The sequence below is a fragment of the Triturus cristatus genome, chromosome 8 (assembly GCF_964204655.1).
Source record: "Triturus cristatus chromosome 8, aTriCri1.1, whole genome shotgun sequence".
Taxonomy (NCBI): domain Eukaryota; kingdom Metazoa; phylum Chordata; class Amphibia; order Caudata; family Salamandridae; genus Triturus; species Triturus cristatus.
This window is the reverse complement of record NC_140591.1, coordinates 472,443,897-472,470,820: the sequence shown is the minus strand read 5'-3', so window position 1 is coordinate 472,470,820 and position 26,924 is coordinate 472,443,897. Positions and strand designations below refer to the sequence as shown.

General features: G+C 44.0%; 1 protein-coding gene across 1 annotated transcript in view; it reads left to right on the top strand.

The window, feature by feature from the left end:
* NAA16 (N-alpha-acetyltransferase 16, NatA auxiliary subunit) overlaps positions 1–26,924 on the top strand; it is a 597,575-nt gene that overhangs the window by 492,685 nt on the left and 77,966 nt on the right. Inside the window, exon 14 of the mRNA XM_085621946.1 lies at positions 1,882–2,095. Within this exon, the coding sequence (XP_085478072.1) occupies positions 1,882–2,095 (214 nt within the window). The remainder of the gene's footprint in view (positions 1–1,881; positions 2,096–26,924) is intronic.

Below are 26,924 nucleotides of genomic sequence, written 5' to 3'. Positions count from 1 at the left end.
GTCCGACTGTATCCGGAGATTGTTTCTTCAGCAGTACCCCTGCGTGTCGGTAGGTGGCGTTGGTCGACTCCGCGTTTGTCGTTGGCGTCATGATCACCGGAATGACGTCGCAGTATCTACTTAGACGCCAAAACGGTATACGCCTGTAGATGGAACAAATTTGTGGCATGGTGTACAGCAAAGGCTGTGGATCCCCTCTCTGCTCCTCTCTCAGAGGTTCTCCTCTTCATTCTTTCTTTGCACCAGCAGGGCTCTGCTCTGGGCACTCTTAAAGGCTATCTTCAGGCTCTGTCTTCTAAACCTCCTTTCCTTGCTGTTCATCCGGACAAGGTTGTCCTCCGAACTAGACTTTTCTTCCCAAAGTGGTTACCTCTTTCCACATAGGACAGACCTTCACTTTGCCCACCTTCTTCCCACCCCCGCATCCTTCCAAGGAGGAGGAGAGACTCCACTGTCTGGATCCAAAACGTGTGTTATCATTTCTTTGGATCGCACTAAACAATTCCGGGTGGACGATCAACTCTTTGTTGGCTATGTGGGCGCCAAGAAAGATCTGGCCGTCCAAAAACAGACCATCTCTTGATGGGTCGTGCTTTGCATTACAATTTGCTATTCCTTGGCGAAAAAGGAGCCTCCGGTAGGACTGGACGCCCATTCCACCAGTGCGAGGGCAGCCACCACTGCTTTGGGATGTGGAGTTCTGCTCAGTGACATCTGCCAGGCAGCCACGTGGACATCACTGCACACGTTCACTTGACAATACTGTCTGGATAGTCCAGTCCGGACAGACGGCTTCCTTGCCGTTCAGTTCTCCAGGACTTTCTGGTGTGAACTTGGTTCGCAAACCCAACTCCGGGGTTGGTATTGCTGGGGTATCTATTCTAAGGTAAGGAATCTATAAATAATAGTCTCTTTCAGGTGAACAAGTTACTTACCTTCGATAATGATCTATCTGTAAGAGACATATATTAGTTATAGATTCCTTACCACCCCACCCATCCTCCCCATTCTGCGAACTGACTTCTAGAGTAATTAATTCACTTTCAGGGCCCTAGTTTTGTGCACCAGTGGTCAGTGTCTTGCATGGCTCTGCGCTTCTGGCGTGGAATGTCTTGTAAAGAACTGACATCAGCAAGCAGGGGCGGCGTGTAAGTAGATACCGCAACGTCATTCCAGCGATCATGACACCAACGACGAATGTAGAGTCGACCGACGCCACCTACCGACGCGTAGGGGTACTGCTGAAGAAAAAATTCTCCGGATCCAGTCTGATGCCTGGGGTAATTCTAAGGTAAGGAATCTATCACTAATATATGTCTCTTACAGATATATTGTTACTGAAGGTAAGTAACTTGTTTGATTGGTCTGACTTTGGCCATGTACAAAATGATGTGGATTGCTGCTCAATCCTTTAGGGAAAGTACAATTATAATAGACCTAGATTAAAGACTATTACACTGCTACTTATAATTACAGTGGGAACCCCACCTCCAAGACGGAAGATACAAGCCTGTGAATCTATAAAAGACTGTACTTCCCTTTAGGACTGAGTAGCAATCCACATAATTTTGTACATGGCCAAAGCCTGACCAATCAGAGATGAGCTTACACCCTTCCCTTCCAATACTGCATAATGTTATCCTCAATGTCTTGGCATAAATTGAGTAACGCTCCCATTCTTCATACTAAAGCTCTTTGTCCCTTCATCTATAAGTAGTGATAATCTTCATAAAGCCAAATGCAAATGTTGAGAAATCAAAAGTGAACTATGTTGCGGTGCAAAAATGACACCTATTGTTTCTAGGAGTAACTATGCTGGGAAATAAAAATGTGTTTTGTTTGCTTATCGTAGAATAATTATGTTTTTGTTTTGTTTTCCAGCATTTTTTTGAGATAACGGATGATCAGTTTGATTTCCATACATACTGCATGCGAAAGATGACCCTGCGTGCCTATGTGGATCTCCTGAGATTAGAAGATGTACTCAGGCAGCATGCTTTTTATTTTAAAGCTGCTCGATCAGCGATCGAAATCTACTTGAACCTGTATGACAGTCCCTTGACCTGTGAAAGTAAAGAGCAAGAAGTCAATTCGGGTAATATTTTTATGATATGTAGCTTTAATTTGTGTGTTGAATGATGCATCATCTGTTATCGTAAAGATAGACACAATAATAATATTGTTGAAGGGGAAATTTTGTTACATGAAATTAATCTTAATATTCACGTTACAGTCAACAGCTTAAAATGGAAAAATACCACAATTTCGATGCATCTACTCGTCCAGCAAGGGATCCTTCCCAGATTTATAACCTTCGGCTTGTCCTTGAAAACTCCACACATGTATATATCTTCTCTTTTTAAAGCGTGCTCCTTAAAATTGTGAACCTAAACAAAAACTCACATCAGAACAGAAGCACTGAAAAAAATGGCCATCTCTTTAAAAAAAAAAAAAAGTTTACAGTCAGGCTTTTGTCAGGATTAGGAGTTTAGTCTTCAAGCAGTCAAATTACTTTATTTTTTTCTACTCGGGAGACCAGAACTCTAGAATACACTTGTTGTTTTTAATACATTTTTTCATTTCAGAGGCATCCTTTTCACTCCGTGGAGGATTTGTCAATGTCTGGTTGCCATTCTGTACCATGTTCTGAAGTAAGAGTTGTTTATTATTCCCGCCTTTTGCCAAACAGGGCTTATCCAGATATTACAGGCAATATGATAGCAAAGTGTTAAAAACGATTTGGCATTTGAGATGCCTAAAAACGCTGCCTGCTGAGCATGACATTGCAACTTGCATACTTTGTTTGAAAAATAAACAAATGGATATTTAGAGGGGGGCCGCTGTTATCAGCCCAGCACTCCAAGGCCTTGCAGCCTTTTAAAACGTCTTCCCAAGCTAGGCCTTCTGGAAGTGGCATTAGGCCTTGAAGGGATTCAACACTAAAAACATTAATGAACACTGTAAGCTGATTGTCAAAGGGTCAGTTCTGCAGGGGGTTGAGCCTTCTTGTCCAGGGAAGAAAATAATACTTGACATATGTTGTTGACCCCAAACAAAATGTCCTGGGCAATCAGGCTCTAGAAATTCCACACCCCTACACGAGTGCAAGGATGGTATATGATGACTTTTTCAGTGTTTAAACTCACAAGTGACTCAAAAGGCATGTACATTTGCAAGCCAGACGTATTGGAATTGCCAGTGCCTGTAGTATTTCCTCTCCACTACATGTTATATGTTTTTTAATGTGCAGACTTTGGAGTTTGTGAAGCATAATACTATTTTCCGTTCCCTAGCAAATGGGGCACCTACAAAAGTATCACAGATGCAGATGTTCCTTGTGGGTGTGTTTCTTTTGCGTGATTTGTTTGGCAATGTCTCTAGAAATGGTTTGCAAATACCATTGCCATATGACACATTCATGACCCATGACCAGAAATGTTGGAGACAAATGACGCCACTGTCCAGGGAAAGTACTTTGTGTCTTCTTTACGGCTTTTAGTAATGCACAGTCTTTGAAAAGGAATTGTGTGGGGATTTTCAGTTGGTGCTCCATTTCATGACAGGACTTTTCCAGCTGGGTTGCTCACAATACATGGAGAAAAGGAAATTTTCAGTCCTTTTTAGGTCTCGCCTACGCAGTGCTCACGCACTGCATAGGAGACCTTTAGCCGTCGTGCATCTCTTTTTCCAAGCACATACTCCTTGTGGTGGCATACACCTTGCGGGAGCGCGCAGGGGTGCGCCACAAGCACGAGTGTGTGCTTCAAAAAAGAGCAGACTGCTCTCCCAAGCGCGCGCGCCTCGCTCCGCCTCTCCGTTTTGCTCGCGCTTCTTGTTTTTATCTGTTTTAGCATGAAATCTGATGAACATCGTTTTAATCCAATGTTGATTTAGGTTTAGCCAGTAGAGGGCAGTGATGCTTCATTTACAAGCATGTATTTTTCCTCATTAAAATATACCTGGAATGTCAGAATTATAGGAGTATGTTGTCTCGGCATCTTGTTAGCAATTATTATTATTTTACTGCACTTGCCACATATTTCGCTATCTGCTCCATAATCTACAGATTTCAACAAAAAAGGTTTCTTCTCCAAACGTCGCAAAACGAAGCATGGCCGCCAGGTTATAAGAGTTAACTAGTCGCCTTTCAGTTGCTGATTGCTATATTCAGATTTTAAACTGCTCGCTACTAAAAACGTTTACATTGTTGTCCAGACAGTATTAATGTCACTGGGTCAATGACAAGGGATTGGATTTAATATGCATCACGAAACAAAACTTTCATATTTAAATGCAATTCAACAGGATGGAGAAGGCGAATCCTACTTTATCATGAACATATTAGTTTCATTATTTGTGCTAATTTGTGTTACACCAGAGGCTCACCTCCAAGGCCAGAAAGTGCATCAAAAGAGTATTCAAAGTAAAGAAACTTCTAAACATTTTTTTATAAAGTCTGATGCCTTGATTATTTGATTGCTCCTAGCAAGACAATTACACATATTGTACACATGTAAAATACATTACGTGGGGCCCTTCCTTAATGAAAAGAAATGATTCGAAAAGGCCTAATTGTGGGCACAGAGTAAACACAAAACTAAACATGCAGAATAAGAGACACATCTTTTACTAAAAGACGCATGCATAGTGCGGAAACGTTTCTTCTCTTAACAGGAATGGAAGAATAGGAAAGGTCCTGGCGAGCGTTTTAATAAACAAAGTATTGTACAGTCACCAATTTTGCTTTTATTGTACATACAGCTACAAAAGAATGTTAAAATATTAACCAGCTCAGTACATATGAAATATCACATTCTTGAACATTATAAAGTATTTCCAAAACAACAAAAATCAGGAGAACTTCGCAACAGTGCTCTGTGGTGGTGTTTGCAGTTTCCAGAATTCAGATACATGATATTTAAGGAGAAATAAAAGCCTGGAAAACCCCCCATTAACATGGGCCTGGTTAAAGCCTAACGTTTGAAATCTTTCCTGGTCATTTTAAGAGCATTCATGTTTCAATCCAATGTAAAGTATGCCACGTCATCATCAGAATGGAAGTAGTTGGAGCAAAGGATCTGTGCACTAAAAGAATCACCTACTGTGACATATGAACTGAATGTGAGAACTAACATTAGAATAAGTGTCGTGCTTCAGACCTCACAGCAAAGAATCTTAATACATTTGAAGCATAAAAGGGGGGAGTCTTGCTGAATGGAGAAATTTGTAAAGGCTTATAAATGAAACACTGTGAATGTGTTCATAAAGGCGGTATATGCTGCAAACTGCACAGAGCTAAAAAAATAAATAAAAAAAAGCATTGGCATAGCCAATAGGTCTTGCCGTTGGGCCCTTATACGTGTATAGTTATACAGCACAATATCCTTGGTGCAACAACATCAAGTGTTGCATGGCTAAACACTTATAAGGTCCCAAAGGCAAGACCTAAGGAAAGAATACGTTTTGATAAAACATATTTCTAAGTATCCGAACTTTTAGTTTCACCAAGTTTAACCTGTCCATGTTTAACAAAACTTCAAAATGCGCACAGCTGGCATTTATGTAAAGTTTAAATTTCTATCTGTCCCTAGAGAAGAGTAGCACTGTACAGTTAACAGTAACGAAAGAATATACAGGAAAGACTGGATAGTTAGCCTTTAATCTAATGGTACAATACAATCTTTAATTCTTTTTAAAAGAGTAGCAGACTATTAATAATGCATAAATAGGACTGCATGTTTGCAAGTTTACATCAGTGCATACATTTGCTGATCTTTAGTATGCATAGATTGTTTTTATGGTGGTAATTACTCTGTTCACTCTGGTGACTTCAGAGATATGCACTGGTGCATCGACCAAAGATCCTCCTATTGGCAGGCCATGGTGGATGCTCTGTCTGATCAGGTAGCCCAAACTCTTGACTACTCCACCCCAGTAATTGAGCCTGATTTCTATTGTGTACAGGTGGGATTAGGAGAGCACCACCACTTTAAAGAGCTGAGACCTTGGTGCAGAAACCTGGACTACTGTGGTGTTCACTCACATCAGTCTCCATAAAACACAAGAGGCAAAAAAAACAGAAGCTCTGAAAGATACCCAAACACACCATGTTAACCATCTGGATTCCCATCATCTCAGTCCAATTGTGAGTTTGCCCTAACTCAGGAAGCGCATTAGAGCAAGAAGTATATGACCCCCTACACGTTCTATAATATTCTGCATTTGAAGCTGCAAGAGTTTGCACCAGACATGTGTAACTCACCTGTTCCATCAGACTAGGAGCAACTTGTCCAGGATTTTTGACATCCCTATAGCCTTAATGTTTTGTTTCACACTCTTTGCAAACCCCAACGTCAAACTCATTGTTTGGATGCTTTTAATTTAAAGTTGAAGAGTCCACCCGATATTTCTGCCCCAGTTCTTAGTGCAGTTTGTGTCCACTAGAGCTCTCAACATCCCAGAGGCATCTACTACAGACTGGTGCAGATCATGAGACCAGAGGAGCAGTCCAAGGCACGTGTCCCTCTTTTCCAGTTATCTCCTTTGGTCCTGGTTCAGTTGTCAGTCTCCATCTCTGTTCCAATTGGCCTTCAGGGAAGGAAAATTTTCTCATGAATATTTCTCCTAAACAGCTCTGTTCGAGGCATATGAGCTGCAGATCGTACACTGTGCATAGATCGCCATCTGGTGTTGGGCTCGGATGCTTGCACTTTGTTGTTGTCTTGGAAGAAGTCTTTTGTAGTCACGAGATAGGTGACCTCTCCCTTGGACGATAGTGTGCATGGGCATCGACTCCATCCTCAGATTGTTTTTTCCGCCATCGGGTTCGGATGTAACGTTTGCTCTCCAGTTCGACAACTTATTTTCCAAACCATTTCGACGCGCAAACTATCTACGGTATTGTTTTCGATCGCGTGATCTTCGACGCACATCTCAACTACTCGATTCCGGTCGTCGACGCGGGCCGCTGGGCCCATTGACACTGTTCGGGCCTACAGCTTATGGAAAGGACTCCATTTAAAAAATGCCCCCAGCGTAGAGCGAAATTCCTACATAGTGACCATCACAAGGTCTGTAACCTGTGTCTCTTGCCCGACGAGAACAATTGCCAGGCCTGCGCCTCTTTTCGATCCAAGAATTCCATCCGTGATCGCCGGACCCGACGACACATTATGGCGCAGAGAGCAGCTCCGGCACCAGTGGACATCTTCGACGAAGGCCCCCATGCCCAAGAGGAAGAGTCCGAGGATTTGGAAATTGTGTCCGAAGCAGATGACTCCGACTCAGACGACCACATCACTCCTGGTCAACGAGTGAGTACGACTGCCCCTACCCCAACCCCAACCGAAAAAATGAAGGCCCTGGTCAAGACTTCGCCTACAGGCCCCAGTCGCGACTGAAAACAAGCTTCAGAAGCCCCGCTCCCGGGCCCGGCTCCGAAGATAAAGGACAAGCCTTCGGGTAGCTCGGGACCGAGCAAACCGCATATCAGTGTTCCGCAGGCGCCTTTGGCACCGAAGACGGGAGAGCAACCTACTCCCAAAAAGAAGTCCGCACCGACCACCTCGATGCCGAAAGACAAACCATCGAATCTGAAGCCAAAGCCCTCGGAACCGAAAAAGGTTTCCGTCTCCATAGCCAAGCCAAATGACTCCAAACCACCTCCTAAGGCCTCGGAGCAGAAATCCAAACCCCGCTCGGACCTGAAAAAGTCGGTGCCGAAAGCGGTTACCGAAGAGGAAGATCTTTTTTAACCGGATCCTGTTGATCCCAAGCAGAAAAAACTCCATATAGACCCCAAAACAGGACATGTGGCTGCTGTTCCACACAAGAAACGGAAGCTGAACACAACAGGCACTCCTGCAGTGCCTGTAAAGAAATAACTGTGCCACTTCACCTATAAGACCTCTTCTTCCTCCTAACCCTGTTCTTCCTCCTAAACCTGTCTCTCCTCCACCACATTCACCACCACCACTGGATGATGATGATAATGATAATTTAGGGGAGGCAACAATGACCCTTTCACTGACCCTGATAATGACACGGACACACCACAGGATGATTGGGACGTTTATGATGACCCAATAGATCCCCCAGAGCTCCCTGAACCCCAGCCATATCGAACAAAACCATCTCCCCCAGATGGTATTGGCCTTGGTTAGCTTGTTAATAGAGCTGCTGTCTACCATGCTGTTCACATGCATTCAGGCCCTTCGAACAGTCACAGAAGAATGTCGAAATACTACCAATGCTAAAATAGGTCATCAAACATGCCCCTGACATATTCAAAGACCCAGTGAGAACAAGAATTCTCAATCCCAGGATTGACCAGAAATATAAACCTGCCCCCGATGATCCCATCTACATCAAAGGGCAGCTATCCTTAGACTCACTAGTGGTAACTAACGCTAGGTAACGCGCCAACTCTCAATCCTCCGGTGAGGCACCACCTCCGGCTAAAGAATCTAAGTTGTTAGATGCCTCTGGCAAGAGAGTTGCTGCCCAAGCAGCCAATCACTGGTGCATAGCCAACACCCAAGCATTACTTGCTAGGTATGATAGGGCTCTCTATGACCGACTAGAAACCCTATTACAACATTTACCTGATCAGTACAAAAGCCAGGCAAATGACTTAATTCAAGAGGTCAAATTAATAACCAACACCTCAATCAAGTGTGCCCTTGATGCAGCTGACACAGCCTCTAGATCTATTAACACTAGTGTGCTACTCAGACGACATGCCTGGCTACGCATTTCAGGCTTTAAACAGGAGGTACAGACAACTATTCTCAACCAGCCGTTCAGTCAGCAACAACTTTTTGGAACGGCTGTAGACACCACTCTCGAGAAGATGAAAAAGGACACGGAGACTGCTAAATCCATGGGAGCATTACAGTCTCCATCCACACGTGGTTCCTTTCGTCGCTCCTTTTATGGAGGAGCATCCAAAAACATTGGAACAGAGACCGCCTCCTCTTCCTACAAAAACACCACGCAAACATCCCCCAACAGAGGATATTTTAGAGGCAGATACAGGGTAAATAACAACAAAGGGAGAGGCTGAGGTAACAACAACACCCGCGCCTCCCCCACTAATAAACAGTGACTTCCCTCCACTCTCTCCAGACCATTCCACTCCAGTCGGGGGAAGACTTTCACAGTTCCTACCTGTCTGGGACTCCATCACAACAGACAAGTGGGTAAGACAAAGTATCCAGTATGGTTACTGCCTGGAACTTGCAACAACCAGAACACCCAAACAGCGTCCAATGTCCACCGAACACCTTACACTCTTAAAACAAGAGGTTCTCTCATTGCTTCAAAAGCACGCAATAGAACCAGTTCCCTTGCAGCATCAAGAAACAGGGGTTTACTTACTATATTTCCTAATCCCCAAGAAGGACGGGACTCTAAGACCAATGCTCGACATCAGACCCCTCAATCTCTTTATACAGTCAGATCATTTTCACATGATCACTCTCCAACAGATCCTCCGACTGCTGCAACTAGGCGACTTCCTTGCCACACTAGATCTCAAGGACGCCTACTTCCACATTCCCATACGTCCTGCTCACAGGAAGTATCTAAGGTTCATAGTGGACGGACAACACTATCAGTTCAAAGTCCTTCCATTTGGGGTGACCACCGCACCCAGAGTGTTCACAAAATGTCTTGCGGTGGTAGCAGCACACTTGAGAAGACAGCAAATTATTGTCTTTCCATATCTTGACAACTGGCTAATAAAAGCCAAGTCATTCAATCAGTGTGTTCCTCACACTCCTCAAACCATCCAGCTGCTACACGACTTGGGATTCACAGTAAACTACACCAAGTCACATCTTCAGCCCTCTCATATACATCAGTATCTAGGGGCTACAGTAGACACCTCCAGAGCTCTGGCATATCCCAATGCAGCCAGGATAGCCAGTATGCAAGCCCTAATCACCAAATTTCAACCACAACATTCCATTCCAGCAAGAGTATTTATGCAGCTCATAGGAATGATGGCCTCTTGCATCTTTATCGTACCTCATGCAAGACTTCAGATGTGCCCCTTACAGGAAGGCCTAGCACGTCAGCGTAACCAGACTCAGGGACAACTTACAGATTTGGTGTTGATGGACAGCCGCACACATCGCTCTCTGCAGTGGTGGAACACACAAAACCTGTCCAAAGGGCGGCCGTTCCTCGAGCCAGTTCCACAGATAGTGCTAACAGCAGACGCATCACTCACCGGTTGGGGCGCCCATCTTCTAAAACATACAATTCAAGGCAAATGGACCACTCAACAGAAAGTGCTCCATTTCAATCACCTGGAATTACTAGCAATATTTCTAGAATTAAAATCATTCCAAGTACATCTACAGCACAAAACTGTCCTAGTCCGGACGGACAACATGACAGCTATGTATTACATACAAAACAAGGAGGCACACATTCTTTGCAGCTGTCCCAGCTCGCATAAAACATTTGGAGATGGGCCATTCCACAAAACATATACCTGCTTGCAGAACATCTTCCAGGAGTTCACAATCAGATTGCGGATCTGCTAAGTCGGCAGATACACGAATGGGAACTTCATCCCCAAGTTCTTCAACCATTTTTCCAACTGTGGGGGTCAACCAGACATAGATCTGTTCACCACAAACGCAAATGCAAAATGCCCAACCTTCGCCGCCAGGCTCCTACACCCATTGGCCAAAGGCAATGCGATATGGATGAACTGGTCAGGCAGATTCGCGTATGCTTTTCCGCCACCCCCACTTATTCCCCTAGTAGTACGCAAGCTCAGGCAGCAGTCTCTCAAGATGGCTCCCACATGGGCATGCCAACCATGGTTCACAACACTGCTGGAACTCTCAGTAGTTTCATACCAAAAACTATGCCTCTCCCCAACATTGCTAACGCAGAACCATGGAGAAATAAGGCACCCCGATCCAGGCCAACTGAATCTAGCAATCTGGCTCCTGAAGTCCTAGAGTTCGGTTATCTTAACCTTCCGCCAGACTGTATGAACATCATTAAAGAAGCCAGACGCCCAACTACTAGGGCTTGCTATGCTGCAAAATGGAAAAGATTTGTCATCTACTGCAGTTTCAATCATATTGATCCGCTGGGTGCTTCCATCCAGGACATCATTTGCTACTTGCTACACTTGCAAAGATGTAATTTGGCGTATTCATGCATACGATTACATCTAGCAGCACTCGCTGCTTATTTACAAAATAGACATCACTTGTCACTATTTAGAGTACCTGCAATTAAAGCCTTTATGGAGGGCCTTAAAATAATAATTCCTCCCGGATTACCACCCTCTCCTAGGCTCATGGATCCCCCATTTGAACCTCTACGTAAATGTGAACTTCAGTTCCTCACATGGAAAGTAGCTTTCCTTGTCGCAATCACCTCTCTCAGAATAGTAAGTGAGATACAGGCTTTAACCATACAAAAACCATTCTTACATATACACCGTAACAAAGTGGTTCTCAGAACAAATCCAAACTTCCTTCCCAAAGTCATCTCTGCTTTTCATCTCAACCAATCAGTTGTTACCAGTGTTTTTTCAAAACCCAGACTCCGTAGCAGAGAGAGCTCTTCACACACTAGACGTCAAAAGAGCACTACTTTATTACATTGACATGACTAAACCCTTTCGAAAAACAAAATAACTGTTTGTAGCCTTCTCCCCTCCTCATAACGGTAACCCCATCTCCAAAGCTGGGATCGCGAGGTGATAGTAAGATGCATTCAAATATGCTACCAAAAGGCTAAACGCACATTAACAATTCCCCCTAGAGCAGGGTCTCCAACCTTTTCTGTATTGAGAGCTACTTCAGCTCAAGGAAAGTCATGTTGAGCTACTAGCAAATGTTATCACTGTAAAATATTGACAGCACAAGTAAACATTACACTATGACCACCCTAAGCAGGATTATCATAGTGCCACCCAAGTATTCCAGGTGATAGTACCAGAAGGAATGCTATGGAAACATTTATCAATATTAAATGCCCCCACCTGACTTATAAAGTAACATTCAAATCTTCACATGCCTTGTGGCACAAAGGACATAACCACCGCAATAAGTCTCCTCAATTCAGCTTGACATATCTTTCAAGTATCAACTTTAAATGTGTTTTGGAATTGCAACCTTTTGACTTCATCAGCATATCAATTTCTGAAAATCTACAGATTTTTCTATCACCACTTTCCATTTTTGGCAAACAAACTAAATTTTCATGAAGAGAAGCCTTGTTTGAAAAAAATGCCTTTAAAATACACGTTTTCATTTTTAGGAAATAAATAGTTCCCAAACATCAGCTAGTCATTTTAATTGGGCACTCACCTGTACAAATGCCTCACATGGACAGACTGCTTCAAATGCTCAGGTATTACAATCATAATCCATGGCACCATAGCATCGAGGACGACTGTATAATGCCAATAGCTCATGCACCCAACTGAAACATTTTCACTCTGACTCCTGCAGTTCCACACTTTAGTGGGTCAGCGCTGATTACTGCTCAGGCTACCACTGCCAGTCTTCATTTATGGCCCACTGTTCACACACATGGTGAAATTGATACAGCAGGAGAATACCACATGGCTTATCACCTTGTGACTTAGTCTGAGACTGGATGAAGGTGACCATGTGGCAGACTCAATAGGCCGGCACAGTGCGTGTTTGATTGTTAATATTAGTCCCTGCCATAGGCTGGTTGGCTAAAGATATTCAAATGAGAAGTGCTGCCTTTTTTAATATGCTTAGAGTCTCTGCATAGACTCTCTGAATGAGATACTGGGATTGACTTCACCTCTGAGAGCTACTTTGAGGGTACTGGCGAGCTACCAGTAGCTCCCGAGCTACTCGTTGGAGATCCCTGAGCGCATTCAACTCACAAACTAGGGGCTTCCATGGCATTCTTAGGGAACATTCCCTTAGATGACATATGTAAAGCAGCAACATGGTCTACACCACACACCTTCACCAAACACTATTGTGTTGACGTGCAGGCTAAGCAACATGCTTCTGTAGGCCAAGCTGTTCTTAAAACACTTTTTCAAACTACTGAATTCGATACAGGTGACCACCGCTAGGGGAGACACTGCTGTACAGTCTATGCAGTGTACGATCTGCAGCTCGTACGACCTGCAGCTCGTACGATCTGCAGCTCGTATGCCTCAAACGGAAAATGCTACTTACCAGTATGCATCTGTTCTTGGCATGTAGAGCTGCAGAACCGTACACGCTCACCCACCTCCCCGGAACCTGTATCTGTTGCCGTATTATCTTAATTAGATACATTCACATTGACATCTCTTCTATTTCTTACTAATCATTTCCCATCATGGCGAAAAACAATCTGAGATGGAGTCGATGCCCATGCGCACTATCGTCCAAGGGAGGAGTCACCTGTCTCGTGACTACAAAAGACTTCTTCCAAGATAACACCAAAGTGCAAGCATCAGAGCCCAACACCAGATGGCGATCTATGCACAGTGTACGGCTCTGCAGCTCTGCATGCCAAGAACAGATGCATACTGGTAAGTAGCATTTTCCTTGCATGGGTTCTAGGCTGTGCAACGACCATGAGGAACTGCATCTAACTAGGTGCTACCAGGCTGTCGTTGGTAGAAAAGGAGGGCAAATATCCATTGGTGGCAACATTAACTTATCACCAAAGAATTGCTGGTCTTCAAGCAAGCTTAGGAGATTTAGAGGAAATCTTTCTCTGAACCCATATATTCTATAGACAGCAGGTTCTTAGCACATGTTGCCCGTCCAGTCTTTATTTCTAGAATGCCCCTGTTTAGTCTTTGGTGGTGTAAACAGCTTAAAGAAACACCTAGAAGGCCAAATGTGTAGTGAAAAATGGAACAAAAGTGTACCAGTCTGATGGTCTTTTCCGAGACGGTGAAAACCAGTCCCATCTTGGCTAGCTCTGAACTCCATCGCTGCCACAGATTTGATCTGTACTACTTCTTGTTTCTGGGATGTAGTAAGGAGGAATAGAAGTTCATGCTCAACCTGGCAAAGACATTACAGAACAAAAAGGTGCTAATATCTCAGGGCGTCATTGACACTGCTGCAGAAACCATCAACTCCATTCTGTGTGTCAGTGTTGGGAGGGGTGGTTTTTACTCTACACCAATCACTGGACCCAGACTACCACTGATGCAACGGCCCTCTTGTTGGTGAAAAGGATCTTTGTTCTGTAGATCTCAATTTCACCTACATTTAGGCCACCTGTGCCCCACATGGGACCCCAAGAAGTTCTGCTCCTTGCCATATTAAACCTCTGGTATAAACCAACTCCCACCCACCTTCTGCAGAAGGTGTTGACTTTGACTGTGCGTCAGCTATCCAAAACAGTGACTGACTGTGATCAGTTGACTTTTTGTATGCCCACTGCCACCAATGCTGAAGGAACGCAAGAAATGCCTGTTTCATTGAGAGAACCAACACTACCAGTACAAAACTATGCCATTTGATCTCAGCACCCCTTAGGTTTTACCAACATCCTGGTCATGGTGACCTGTTTTTAGCTGCAGAAGTTCACTCCTGCCTGTGTTTAAATAGCTTCAAAGGCGGAGCCACAGTGTGGAATTAGACCTGTAAAATAGCAAGAAACACATCCATAGGAAAACTATCTGTGAAGAGAGCAGAAAAGGGTTATGTCATCGAACAACAGTTGCTGCAGAAAAGGGTATAGAAACATTAAACTAGAAATCATGCAATTAGCGGTAATACCAAAAGTGTGGTAATAAGTACTCTAACACTGGTTTACTGGTTATTCGACTTCAAATAGAAGATGATAGATACTAGAGTCCAGGCTAAGATTCAGCAATCAAGGTCATTTGTTGAAATATGAAAGCAAATACATTATTGCTCGATGTTGAAAGTTGAGTAATCGTGTTTATTTTCCCCTGTGCTTAGCGAGAATAGAAAGAAGGCAGCTGAGTCAACCAGCCTTCGTTCATTTATTCAAAAGACAGGGCCGATGTTATAAGTAGACCACCTTCAGCAGTCTTTCTTCCCAAACCCCTTTTCCAGGTTCCCTGGTGAGCAACCTGGAAGAAGCTATTACCAGTAAGCTCCTTGTAGCTTCTTTTAGAGGGTGAAGTAGGTCAGCATCGCTCACACTGGTCTAGGGCCCAGCATAATATTAGTATTCTGGTTCTGATAGTTCGCTATGGACTCCGTACTGGTGAAAGCTTTTCCTTCCCATAGAAAGTAACATTTGTCACCCAGAGAGTCGATTACTACATGACCAACAAGACAAATGCAGCCTGATGATTGCCAAGTGGGACTTCAGTTGTCCTGACTAATTATGGGGCCCCATGCTCCTGATTCTTTCCTCTGCTGGTTTTTTGATGATTAGCACATACTTCTAAATTCTTGGTGGGCGCCCGTGCAACTCACTATTGCCACAGACACCAGAATATGGGTGGAGTGCATCGTAGATAACTTTCCATCCGTGCTTTGTGGAACAAGTCGCATTTGTTCCTGCAGATAAGGATTAAAAGCCTTCCTGCCAGTGTAATTTTTACGATTCATACATCCAACATTACAACCTTCTTCCATGTGAAGAAACCAGATTGCACCCACTCCCCACAGCTCTGCCACTTTGCAGTGCATCTGACATAATGGCCCTTACAGCATGGCACATTCCTGTTAGTCTTCCACATAACAAGAGCCAACCGTACCCAAGTGAAGAGACTGAGCAGGCACATAAATTAGAAATCCCTTCTTCAAGGCATGGTGTCATGCACCCGGAGATGCCTTTGCAGCTCATGCAAATGCCAAAGTGAACAGTTTGCTTATTGGATGGATAAGGGCCTGATCTGTATGTCAGTCTGATGTTGAATTGGATATAGGTATACCTCTATGCCTTCCCTCCTAGTCCTCTGATTCTGAATGTCCTCATTAAGAGAAGCAAGAGCCCAACATGCACAGGCATTTCTCTTGGATCTTGCTTGGCTGTGGCAAATCTCTCCACATTTGCCTCCCCAACAGTAAAGACCTCCTGGCCCTGCGGGGATGGCGATATTGCAGTGCTCTCCACCATCACCTAGCTTTATTGCTGGATTTCTTTAGAGGTAATTCTGGCATATTTGTGTCTCCCCTCTGAGATTTAGGAGGTCCTGGTGACTACCAGGAAATCCCTCACCAGAGTTCAGCCCACAGGTAAACAGCTGAGAGTGTGTCACTGCGCACCAGCAAACAACACCAAACATTGGTAGTTAATGTAACGTTTTTTTTTATCTTCACCTAGCTGAGTCAGTGTGTTAGTGTAGAGCAGCGGACGGCTGGGTGGACTGAAACCTCTGACTGGTGTTTTGGGTTGTCATTATAGATGGGTCGCTGGTCCCTCCTCTACCCGCACCAACTGTGACTAAACTCTCTTAATTTTCTTTGCTGACCTCTCACCTAGACGTGCCCTCCACACTGGACACTAATGATACATGCTGCAGATAATGGGACTTCGTTTTGTTATTTTTAAAGTACACCTAACAATAGCCTTTAATGTCGGGACATTAAACTGTGAGCATGCCTGGAGCACCTAGCAACTAACCATCTCCATGGAATAAGAATGCACAGTGAGAAAGCACGGGTGCCACAAAAGAAGGTGGGAAGGGTGCCAGTCTGATGCCCCCAATTGTTTTTTCTATGTAACCACACTTTTATACTGAAAGGAATTCTGTAGGTGTACAAGTGCATTTTTATGGCTCAAATCTCTTATTAGTAGTAATGATGCAGTGCCAAAGACAATGGAAATTACAACTCTTCACATGACCCAAGGGACACAATCTCGATGTGTGGCAACATTTCTTACAAAAGGTAAAGAAAACATCCTCAACATCGGTCCCCCATCTTATTTATCTTTTCCTAATGTACATTATGTGACATACCAATCAACATTACAAGGTTGTGTCCCGTTTGGAGTTAACATACGTTTCCGGCAAGCTCAAAAAGCAAAGGTATTTTGGGCATGTCAGTTCCCTGAAATCTTGTGAGAGGAGAGACAAGTAGGGACGTGTCACCTCCCCAAAAGAGGCACCTTGGTTGGTGCATGTCAAGGAAATTCTCTCCATGCCAAGGATGTACCATAGTCGATGTACCACCCTGTATGGGTAGGCACCTATGTAGTGCCCCAGTGTGATAATATCTTCTGTATTGCAGCTCCTAAAGCCAGGCCTATCTGTCTGCCGCGCCAAGATGTCAGGGGGTATGTGAGAGGATTGGGTAGGCCTAGCAATATATAGGCGGGGAATCTGGGTATCTGCGTCTTGCGATGTAAATCAATATCTTCGACTATTTGCGTCCAGTAGGACTGAAGCCGGGGACAGTCCCAGAGGATGTGTACCAAAATACCCTGTGCTCTACAGCCCCTCCAGCATTCGGCACTACGGAACTTGAGAAGGTGTGAAATATCAATATGAAGTGATTTTACTGAAGGTTTCAATAAGGGTCGAATTGCAAGCAGTGTGCCTCGCCCTGTAATAAATATCCCTCCATTCCTGATTACTCAATTGCCGCCCAGGTCTTGTTCCCATCTATGCTGGCTTTCTTTATAGGTTTGATGGTTATACTGGATCAAGAATGAATATAACTCAGAGGTAAGCCGCGTCCCTGAGGATTTAGTAAGCAGACACTTCTTGTAAGGTGACTGTGGATATTGGGCCTATTGGTGATGTGTAATAGCCAGTGGCGGAGTTGTAGGTAAGGTAGTCGCTCAGATTCAGTGAGACTAAAGTCCACACATAGTTAGTGGAAGGGTATCCCTTCTTTGTCAAACATATCCCATAGAGCGGCACTCTGTTTGCCTCCATGTCGTGAATGCGCCTGGGTCGAGCCCAGGAATAAAATCTGGGTTGTCAAACAGCGGCATTCTTGGAGAAGGGAAGGACTTAAGGCGGCACTTGATGCTCGTTTGATCCCAGGCGTCTATTGTAACTTGCGTGATTGGGGAGAGATATACGTTTTGGGGTCAGTGCCCTTTTTTGAGGAAGGGGACCTTCCAGAGAGAGGTACCTGCCACTGCCCTGTCCTGAAAGCGCCAATGGCTTTTTTGATTCAGATTAGAACCATTCGACTAGACATCCCATCTGGGCCACTTTGTAGTAGGAGTGCCGATGCGGGACACCTAGTCCCTCCATCCAAGGTGGCAGATAGCTGAGCTCCTTTTTCATGCAAGGTTTCTTCCCCTTCCAGATCTATTGTATAAGTGCAGTTTCATATATATTTTTAGTAAAGTGCTCCAGGAGTCCACATGCAGGCAGGGCACTACAACATTTATGAGGAGTCTCCTGAAAGAGAACTAGGGTATCCACTGAGTAACTTTTGCTTAATTGTAAAACAGAATCATTTTTGCTTTAGGAAACAGATTAAAACTTGTTTTTTTACAAATTAGGTTACGTCCTCACCTTCTTATTGTGCCCCTTCTCTTTGCTTTTCTCTGTTGTGTGATGCCCTTTCTTGTGGGAAGCCCCGTTGCTGAGGCAGCAATATGCTCTACAAATCTTATTAACATACCATGCCCACCGCTATTCCCTTTTCAGCTTGTAGCAAATGTATCCTTTGAGGTCTTCAATTAAGTGCTGAAAACTTGTTGGAGGTGTGGTAGCACATTACCACACATTTAAAATATTTCTCTTGCAGTAATGCAGTATTGCCATATTATTGAAATGAGGTAATTACGCTGTACATCACAGAAACATTGACCGTTAGCAGCAGTAAAATGCTTATTGTTAAAACTTGCAATCAAAGTGCCCACTTTTTGAATGGTCACCCCCACTTTTTGCCTGTTATTTGATGCAATTTTGACAGAAAGTGCACTGGGTTCCTGCTAACCAGGTCCCCAGTGCCATATCTCTTCCCCTAATCTGTACAATTGTTCCCCAGTTGGCAGTACTTTTAGCACTACCTATAAGTCCCTAGTAAATGGTACCACTGGTACCGAGGGCCTGGGATAATAAAGAGGGTCCCTAAGGGCTACAGAATGTATTTTGCCATCCTAAGAGACTCTTCTGGAATAACATTCAAACTTTCATTGCAGGCTGCATGTCATGGTGCAGAGAAAAGTGAAGACACGTAAAGCACACATCCGGCGTGTCATGCCTACAGACAATGCATGCAGCATAGATAAGCCACCCCTACAGCAGGCCTTACAACCCTAAGGCAGGGTGCCCTATGCTACGTTTGGACATATCTGTATGAGAAGATAAGCCCCTGTGATGTCCAAGTCGATTCTTGGACATTAAAAGTGGACAGGGAAGCCATTTTGAGTACATGTGCTGGACACTGGTGTTTACGTGTTCCCCCCAGCTACCTGATTGCTTCACTGAAGCCAGCGATGTTTGATATCAAACATCTCGTATTAAGCAGCCCACACTGAATCCAGAGGTAGACTTATTAATAGAGGCATGCAGAGGGCACTTTAGATGTACCCCTGAAAACCTACTGACTACCTATGTACTGGCTGACTGTCAGTCAGTCAGTCAAATATCTTTATTCGATTGTAATCTTTACAATCATAAAAGTTCATATCACAGATATACAATCATAAGCAAGATTTCACAGATAAACAATAAAAAAGTTCATGTCACAAGTATACAATCATAAGCAAGATTTCACAGATAAACAATACAGAAGACACATCATCCAGTTCCGTTTTTGGACAGCAAAGTTATGAGACAAGATAAGATACAGAGTTATTATAAAACCAGAACAGCAGACAAGTTGAACAAGTTAAAAATATAAATAAGTATACAAAGTTAAAAAATAAAGGGGAAGTACAATGTTAAAAGCTGCAAAATTATCCCTCCATACTTTTCCTGAAAATAATGGCTAATTTCAAGAAGCTGCATATATATAAAGTGCAGTCGCTATTTAAGAGTTGAAGGTAATAAAGAGCTGGTTTAATCTGTGTGAAATTTAACTTTTTTAAGCAAGGCTTTAAATATATCTTCCGCGGTACTGTGTAATAAGGACAAATAAATAGAAAGTGCACCATGTCTTGCGGAGACTTCCCGTCGCAGCCGCAAGCAGGAAGCACTTGACCTCGGTGTGCCCCTTTTGGAGTTGCCAACAGGAGGTGAAATAAATCAAAACGGAACCTTGTCAGTAAATAGCGTTCAAAGCCAGACATAGGCCATGATAGATACGGTTCCATACATAGGCTTGTTTGGAGTAAGGCATGTTTCCTGACGCTAGCTTTCAACAATTCGCCCTCCTCCCGGGCAAAATACCTAATGGACGAAAATGATTTTTTCACAAAGGTAACATCAGCTCTAGTTATAATCTCTGGGGCTGAGAACAGGTCAGGCCGTCCCAGTTCCGTGAGGCGGTCATTTATATACCTCAACCATGGGACCTTGAACCTGCCGTCCCAAGTTAAGGCTTCTTTTAATATATCATGTGTGAGAGGTATATCTTTGTTTAGCCAGGAGGTCAGCCAGCATAACAGGGGGCTTGCTGCTAATCTATCACTGAGAAAAGGTACACCTAGCTCCTCATGCACCGAGAAGTTTCCAGTTCCCCTTGGCAGCCTCAAAACCTTCTTTAAAAAATTATTTTCTGCAATCTCCAGGGCTTGCGTTTGACTGTAGCCCCAGAGCTCGCTGCCATAACAGGCAATTGCGACGCTCTTAGCTTGATAAAGTTTAAGTAAAGCAGCCACCGGGCTGTTACCCATTTTTCTAGCAAACCCGAGTATGGCTGCATTGGTGCGTGTTACCTCGCCCTTCTTTTTTACAACAGCTGGGCCCCAGGTTAATTGGTTATCAAGTAGAACCCCAAGGTATGAGAAGGTTTTAGAGTTTGGAATTTTTTCCCCATTTATGGAGAACAAATTAGGCTTTCGCGACCCTTGGCCTATTTTCATGACGTATGACTTTGAGTTATTAATACTCAAGCCTCGAGAACTCATGAAATCATAAAATGAGTTTAAAAGTAGCTGAAGGCCGTTTGCCGTCCTGGAAATAAGGACGGCGTCGTCCGCGTAGAGCAGAACCGGGACGCCTTTTCGGCCGACATAGGGGTAATCAGCTCCTGTTTTTATCAGGTAATCCTCTAGCTCATTAATATATAAATTGAACAAAAATGGTGCTAGGATACACCCTTGACGGACTCCCCGGTTGATTCTAATGTCACTTGTTACTTTCAGATCTTGAGTGTAACGGACATTAGCTCTAGTATCTGAGTGCAAGTCAGCCAAAACAAATTAGATTCTGCTCAACACCCATCTTTAACATGATGTCCCACAATTTACCTCTATCAACACAATCAAAGGCGGACGATAGGTCCATAAAAGCCATGTGAATGGTTCCCTGCCGGGCCAGAGTGTATTTGCCTACAATCAGGTATAAGTTCAGGCATTGAGTTCTTGTAGAATGACCAGGTCTGAAACCATATTGTATAGAGGATATGACTTTGTTCTCGGACGCCCATGTTGTTAGCCTATTCAAGATTACGCCACCTACCACTTTAGCTACAGAATTAATTAACGATATTGGCCTGTAGCATAGTGGACTACTACGGTCGCCCTTCTTGAACACAGGGACTATAGTTGATTGTCCCCAAGACTTTGGGCATCCAGAGATTACAGCTGCATTTATCACCTTTGTGAGAACAGGTGCCCATACCGAGATACGAGATTTAAAAAGATCCGGTGGCAAGCCATCTGGACCTGGAGCCTTATTACCAGTTAAACCTTGGATAGCCTTTTCTATTTCATTGTCTGAGAAACATAGAAAGTTCTCCTTTGGTATTAAAAGATCATATACTGTCTGTTGATCATCACTTTTAAAAATTGCGCTAAAATGAGTAACCCAATCTTTCTCTGGGATGTTTGTACCTAGTGCAGTATCACTCGGGTTGTCGAACAGAGGTTTGTTTACAATTTCCCAGAATTTACTACTGTTACCCAGGACTGAGGGATCAAGCAAAGACTCCCAAGTATAGGCTTTTATTTCCTTTTTCCGTTTGACAAGAGTTTTTTTATATATCAAACGGAGATTTTTAATATTACCTGGGTCTCTGGGTTTGTTTTTTAACGCCTTTCTTAAGTTTTTACTTGCCGAAGAGCATGCGTTATCAAACCATTTAGGATTGTTTTTAACCTGCCCCTTCACTGAAACTGATAACAACGACCCTACTGTTGTCACTATACCTTCAAAAATGGCTAGAATTTGCTCTGGGGGCATACATGTTGATACAAAATCGAAATTTTCTTGATTTACCAGATGCCATTTCAGGCGACGTTTTCCATTGATGCAATTTAATATGCCCACATCTTCACAGTGCTTTCGCTGTTCAAATACACCCCCACTCAATTTAATGGAAAGGGGGTTATGATCACTGTGGATGTTTGTTTGAATCATAAAATTAGAAGCCTGATTGACAAGGTCGGCAGATAGTAATATGTGATCTATGAATGACCCAGGACCAGAGCCTTTAAATGTTGGAACATCGTAGACTTTGGTCTCAGGGGCTAGTGACATAGCTACAAGCAAGTTGTTTTCATTTAGCAAGTCATTTAAATATGACCCATGCCTAGTGTGACGAAAGTGGAATCCATCCATGCTGTTACACCCCAGGACACCCATAGGGGTGTCTCGGGGGTTACCGCAGGGATGTACATTAAAATCTCCTGCGATTAAAACGTTACACAGCAATGTACCTGGTCCTTCTTTCAACAGTTCATTCAATGATAGTATATTACACACCCCTTCGTTAATTATAGCATTATAAAAATTAACTAGAGTTAGAGCATGTTTACCTCGCTTCAGTACAAGCAATTGAATATTACAATTTACAGTTTTAAGGCTGGTTATATCACACAAAAGAGCCAAATTAACAAAGATAGCAAGACCCCCCTTTGCTCTGCCACTAGCTGAGGGGGCTGCTGGCCTAAGGAAGCTTTGATATCCTTCAATGAAGGCATTATTTCCTTCCATCCATGTCTCTTGGAGGCATATAATCGCACATTTTTTAACAAAGGCAAGCCAGGTTGGATCACTTATTTTATCAGCCAGGCCTGCTACGTTCCAAGAGACTAAATTCATATTACAAACAGCAACATTCTCTATATTAGATACAGCCTCAATGGCAATGGGAACTAATATTCGATCAGGTTGTTCAACGCTATTAGCTCCCACAGTTTCTGCTGCAATAGGTTCTAAGTGTACATAGGTTGGATGAATATTAAAAGCTTCTAACTGATAATGCATTGTACTAGTATGCTCAAAGCCATCAAGTTCAGAACTATCTAAACACAGATCTGTGACTATTTCTGTAGGGTCATTACTATCTAATTTAGTAAGAGAGGGGGAAAAGTTCTCGACATAGACAAGGTTACTAGGTTTAAAATCGATAGACATAGATGTGGCTGGTAAATCGTACAGTCAATCAACACCCTCCAAACCGTTACGCTCATAGAGGGCGTTGAACCTATTTGAGGTAGGAACATTATATTGGATGTTAGGATATGTTAATCGGGGAGGATTAGGATTATTATATAATCCATTTGTGTCCTCCCAACTCTCAGGATGAAATGTTGAGAAATTAACTTTACTGGACATACCTAATCTATCACTTCTAAAATGACTTTGGTCCTTTATAGTATAGGGTTCATAATTCCTCAGGGTTGCACCATTATAATTTGAATTATGCACAGTGTAGTTTGCCTCATCCTCAAAAGTGGGATATAAATTACTATGATTTCTTGATGGATAGAAATAGCTTAAATCCTTAGTGCGAATTAAGCTGTGGATCAGATTGTCCTTCCAACTGGTGATATGCCTTACCGCTCGATTGTCATCAAAAGTAACAACAATACAGTCACCCTCAGTTGATTTAAATCTATGCCCCACCCAATCGACCCTCCTAACGTTTGTGATCTTACCATTGATGTGACGAGGGAGCGGCCTATGGCTGGTTAACCAATGGCTAACTTTGTTTTTCAATTCACCATATCTCTCCGTCTTACCCATATCTAATTGCGGTACACCTATCATCACTATGGTGTAAAATTGGGATTCAGGAGGGAGATTAATGTGACTGGGTTTCTTGTTTTGTTGGGGCTGCGTGTACTTTTGCGCTAGTCGTGTATTATGGGTTGATGGTACTGTAGGGGTAGGCCTATCAGGCTCAACCTGAACATCAGGTGGTATGGAAGATGTACCTTCCATGGCCCATTCACTCTCATCACTACCGGATGAGGGTCCCGTCATAATAGTAGGCATATCCGGAGAGATTAATGCATTATTACGTGTACTTGTATGTTGATTAGGATTAATCTGGTCTTTAGCATTCGGTAGCATAGAAGGTTTTAAGTTGTGACCCATGATATCTAGATTGTCTATCTGGGTAAGGGTATTAGTACATTTAGGCAAATTAGTAAAATCCTTAGATTGAAATTTATCAAGATTCATTAAGGTTTGTTCTATACTAGATATTTTCTCATTTATAGGCTGGAATAGGGATGTGATCATCTGTTCCAATCTCATCAAATATGATTTATCAATTACACACACCTCATCAGTCTGTGTTGTCTCACTTATGGCAGCTTTGCTGTTCTGAAACGAATTTTCAATAGGCAATATTACTGCTTGCTCTGCGGCTGTTGTAATTATATTAGAAGTACTGGTTATTGGTTTAGCCAATCTAAAGTTTAACCATACATCTTTAGCTGAGGATTTATGTTTGCCTATGGGTTTATATGTCTTCCTCATAATCGATTTTGGTTTTGTTTTTTTCCTTCCATAGCGCAGTCTCTTTAGTTTTGGAGAAGGAGATTTATCTGCATCTATGGTGTTAATTAAAAGGGAGCTTTCTGCAAGTACAACCCCAGGGGGAGTCAATGACATGTTTCCTAGATGTAATGAACATGGAATAACCCCACCAGTAGAAGCAGATTGGGGACTGCCTTCAATACTAGTCGGTAGAATGAGAGGGGCTGGTGACGTGTTTCTTCTGCAGCTATTACCGTTAGGCAATCCCGAGAAGGACTGCAGTAATAACGAATCCTCTACACTGATAATAGACTCCACAGTGTTATTCTGCACTGAAGTGTGCATAGAGATGTTCGGAAAACATAGGTTAGGAGTAAGTGAGAGGCGTCTCTCCGTGTTTTGGATTGCATCAGCGACCACTCCAATGGTTTTTTGCAACATTAGGTCTATGGCTGTAAGGGATGGTAGTGGTGTTGCTGGCACAGACTTATTTCTCGTGGTTGATCTAGTCGCCATAGTGGTCTTTCGAGACTTGGTCATTTTGAACTAGATATCCAGCTATTTTGAAATACAATAGGATACAGGTGCCAGGATAATACAGATTGGGGTTTACAAGGCACACACATCTGCCAAATGGCATTTAAATGACACAATGATATCACCTTACAGCGATGATACCCTGATGCAAGTTGTTAGGGGGATTGCCCGTCCCGTCTCCTTAGGTCCCCTGAGGGCCACAGAGGGCCCGCCCTTTGCCCGGGCTTAGCCCGGCGCCGCCCGCGCGCGTCCCGCGACGCGGGGGGAAGACCTCTCAGTTTTAAACGCCTCCTGGCGCGAAATGGGTTTCCCCGATGACGGCTTCCTGCCGCAAGGGATCGTGGGTACTGTAGTTCCTCCCTCACTGCGGCCGCGCTACTGGAAGAGGACGCGGCAGCGGGGAGAGACCTTCGGCGGGACCAGGATTAGCGACACAAGCACCAGCCAGGTAGGATTCCAATGTTTGTACAGCACAGCTTTGCACCATAAATGTTGTAGGAACCCCAAGCTTCAGGGACAGAAGTAACTGATGACTGGCTCCACCTGGCCCCCCACGGCGACAGTTCTAGGGAGGTTAAGATTTGAAGTTTTTTAGAAGTTTGTTTGGGGCTTGAAGGATTGTTCAGTTTTTTTGGGCGCATGAAAAATAGTGTGGTGCCCAGGGGGGGCAGAGGGGCACTACAGTTTAGCCGAACTCGCCCTCACCCAAGCTTTGCTGGCTCCCACTTACTGCTTCACCATTGACCCCCTGGTTGTCTTGGGTCCGCCGCTTCTCTGCGTTTTCCACGTGTCTGCAGTCTCTCACCTCCAAATCTCAGCCGGGTCTCGATTTAACTGCTCGACCGTGGCTCGTCCGCAGCTCCCCTCACCTCCACCACCACCACCCTGTTCACAGCTCCGCAGCTCTGCAGGTAGCAGCCTGTAGCTGCAGCTGATGGTAAAGCGCGAAGGGCGGAGGGTGAAAAGAAAGGGTGGTCTGACTGCCACCACGCCCCAGGCCACAACGGAGTCCCGGAGTCACGAGGGAGTCTCGGCCGCAGCACTTTGCTGCCTACCGCAAACCGCCGCAGTCCACAGCAGTCGGTAGTCCGCGTCTGCAGTCCGTACAGACCAGTCTGCCACCACAGACCGGTTTCTGACCCCCCTGCAGGTGAGAGCCCGCGTTATCAGAGGGCTGAAACAATGCCTGCTCGGGTCCGCGGTGTTAGCCATTCTGCTTGGAGGCGGTGACAAGTAATCAACATATCAAGGCAGGAGGCTTCAAAGGCCTCTGCCACCTTTGATATGTGACCCAAGGTTTCCCCACTCAGGGTAAATACCACCCCCTGCCCTGGGCCCATTTGGCACCAGGACAGTTGGGAAAATTAGTCAGTAGGGGTGTTCCCTTCCTGGGCTAGTACCAACCCTAAGGTGGGCTTTTATTTTGCTAAATTAGGCTCTCTTGGTCCGGGTTATGCCCATGGCCCACACGGTATAGACACCCTAAAGGTAGGTAGCCCATTGGCTACTACCTTTCATTCCCTGTATCACCCCTAAATTAAGTAATTAGGTGGCACCCCTGATAGCAGGAACTGAGATTTGAGCGATCCAAGAGACGCAAGAAAGTGAGAACTGAAGACTGCTGAGGGCTTTTGGCGCCAAATCCTGCCTG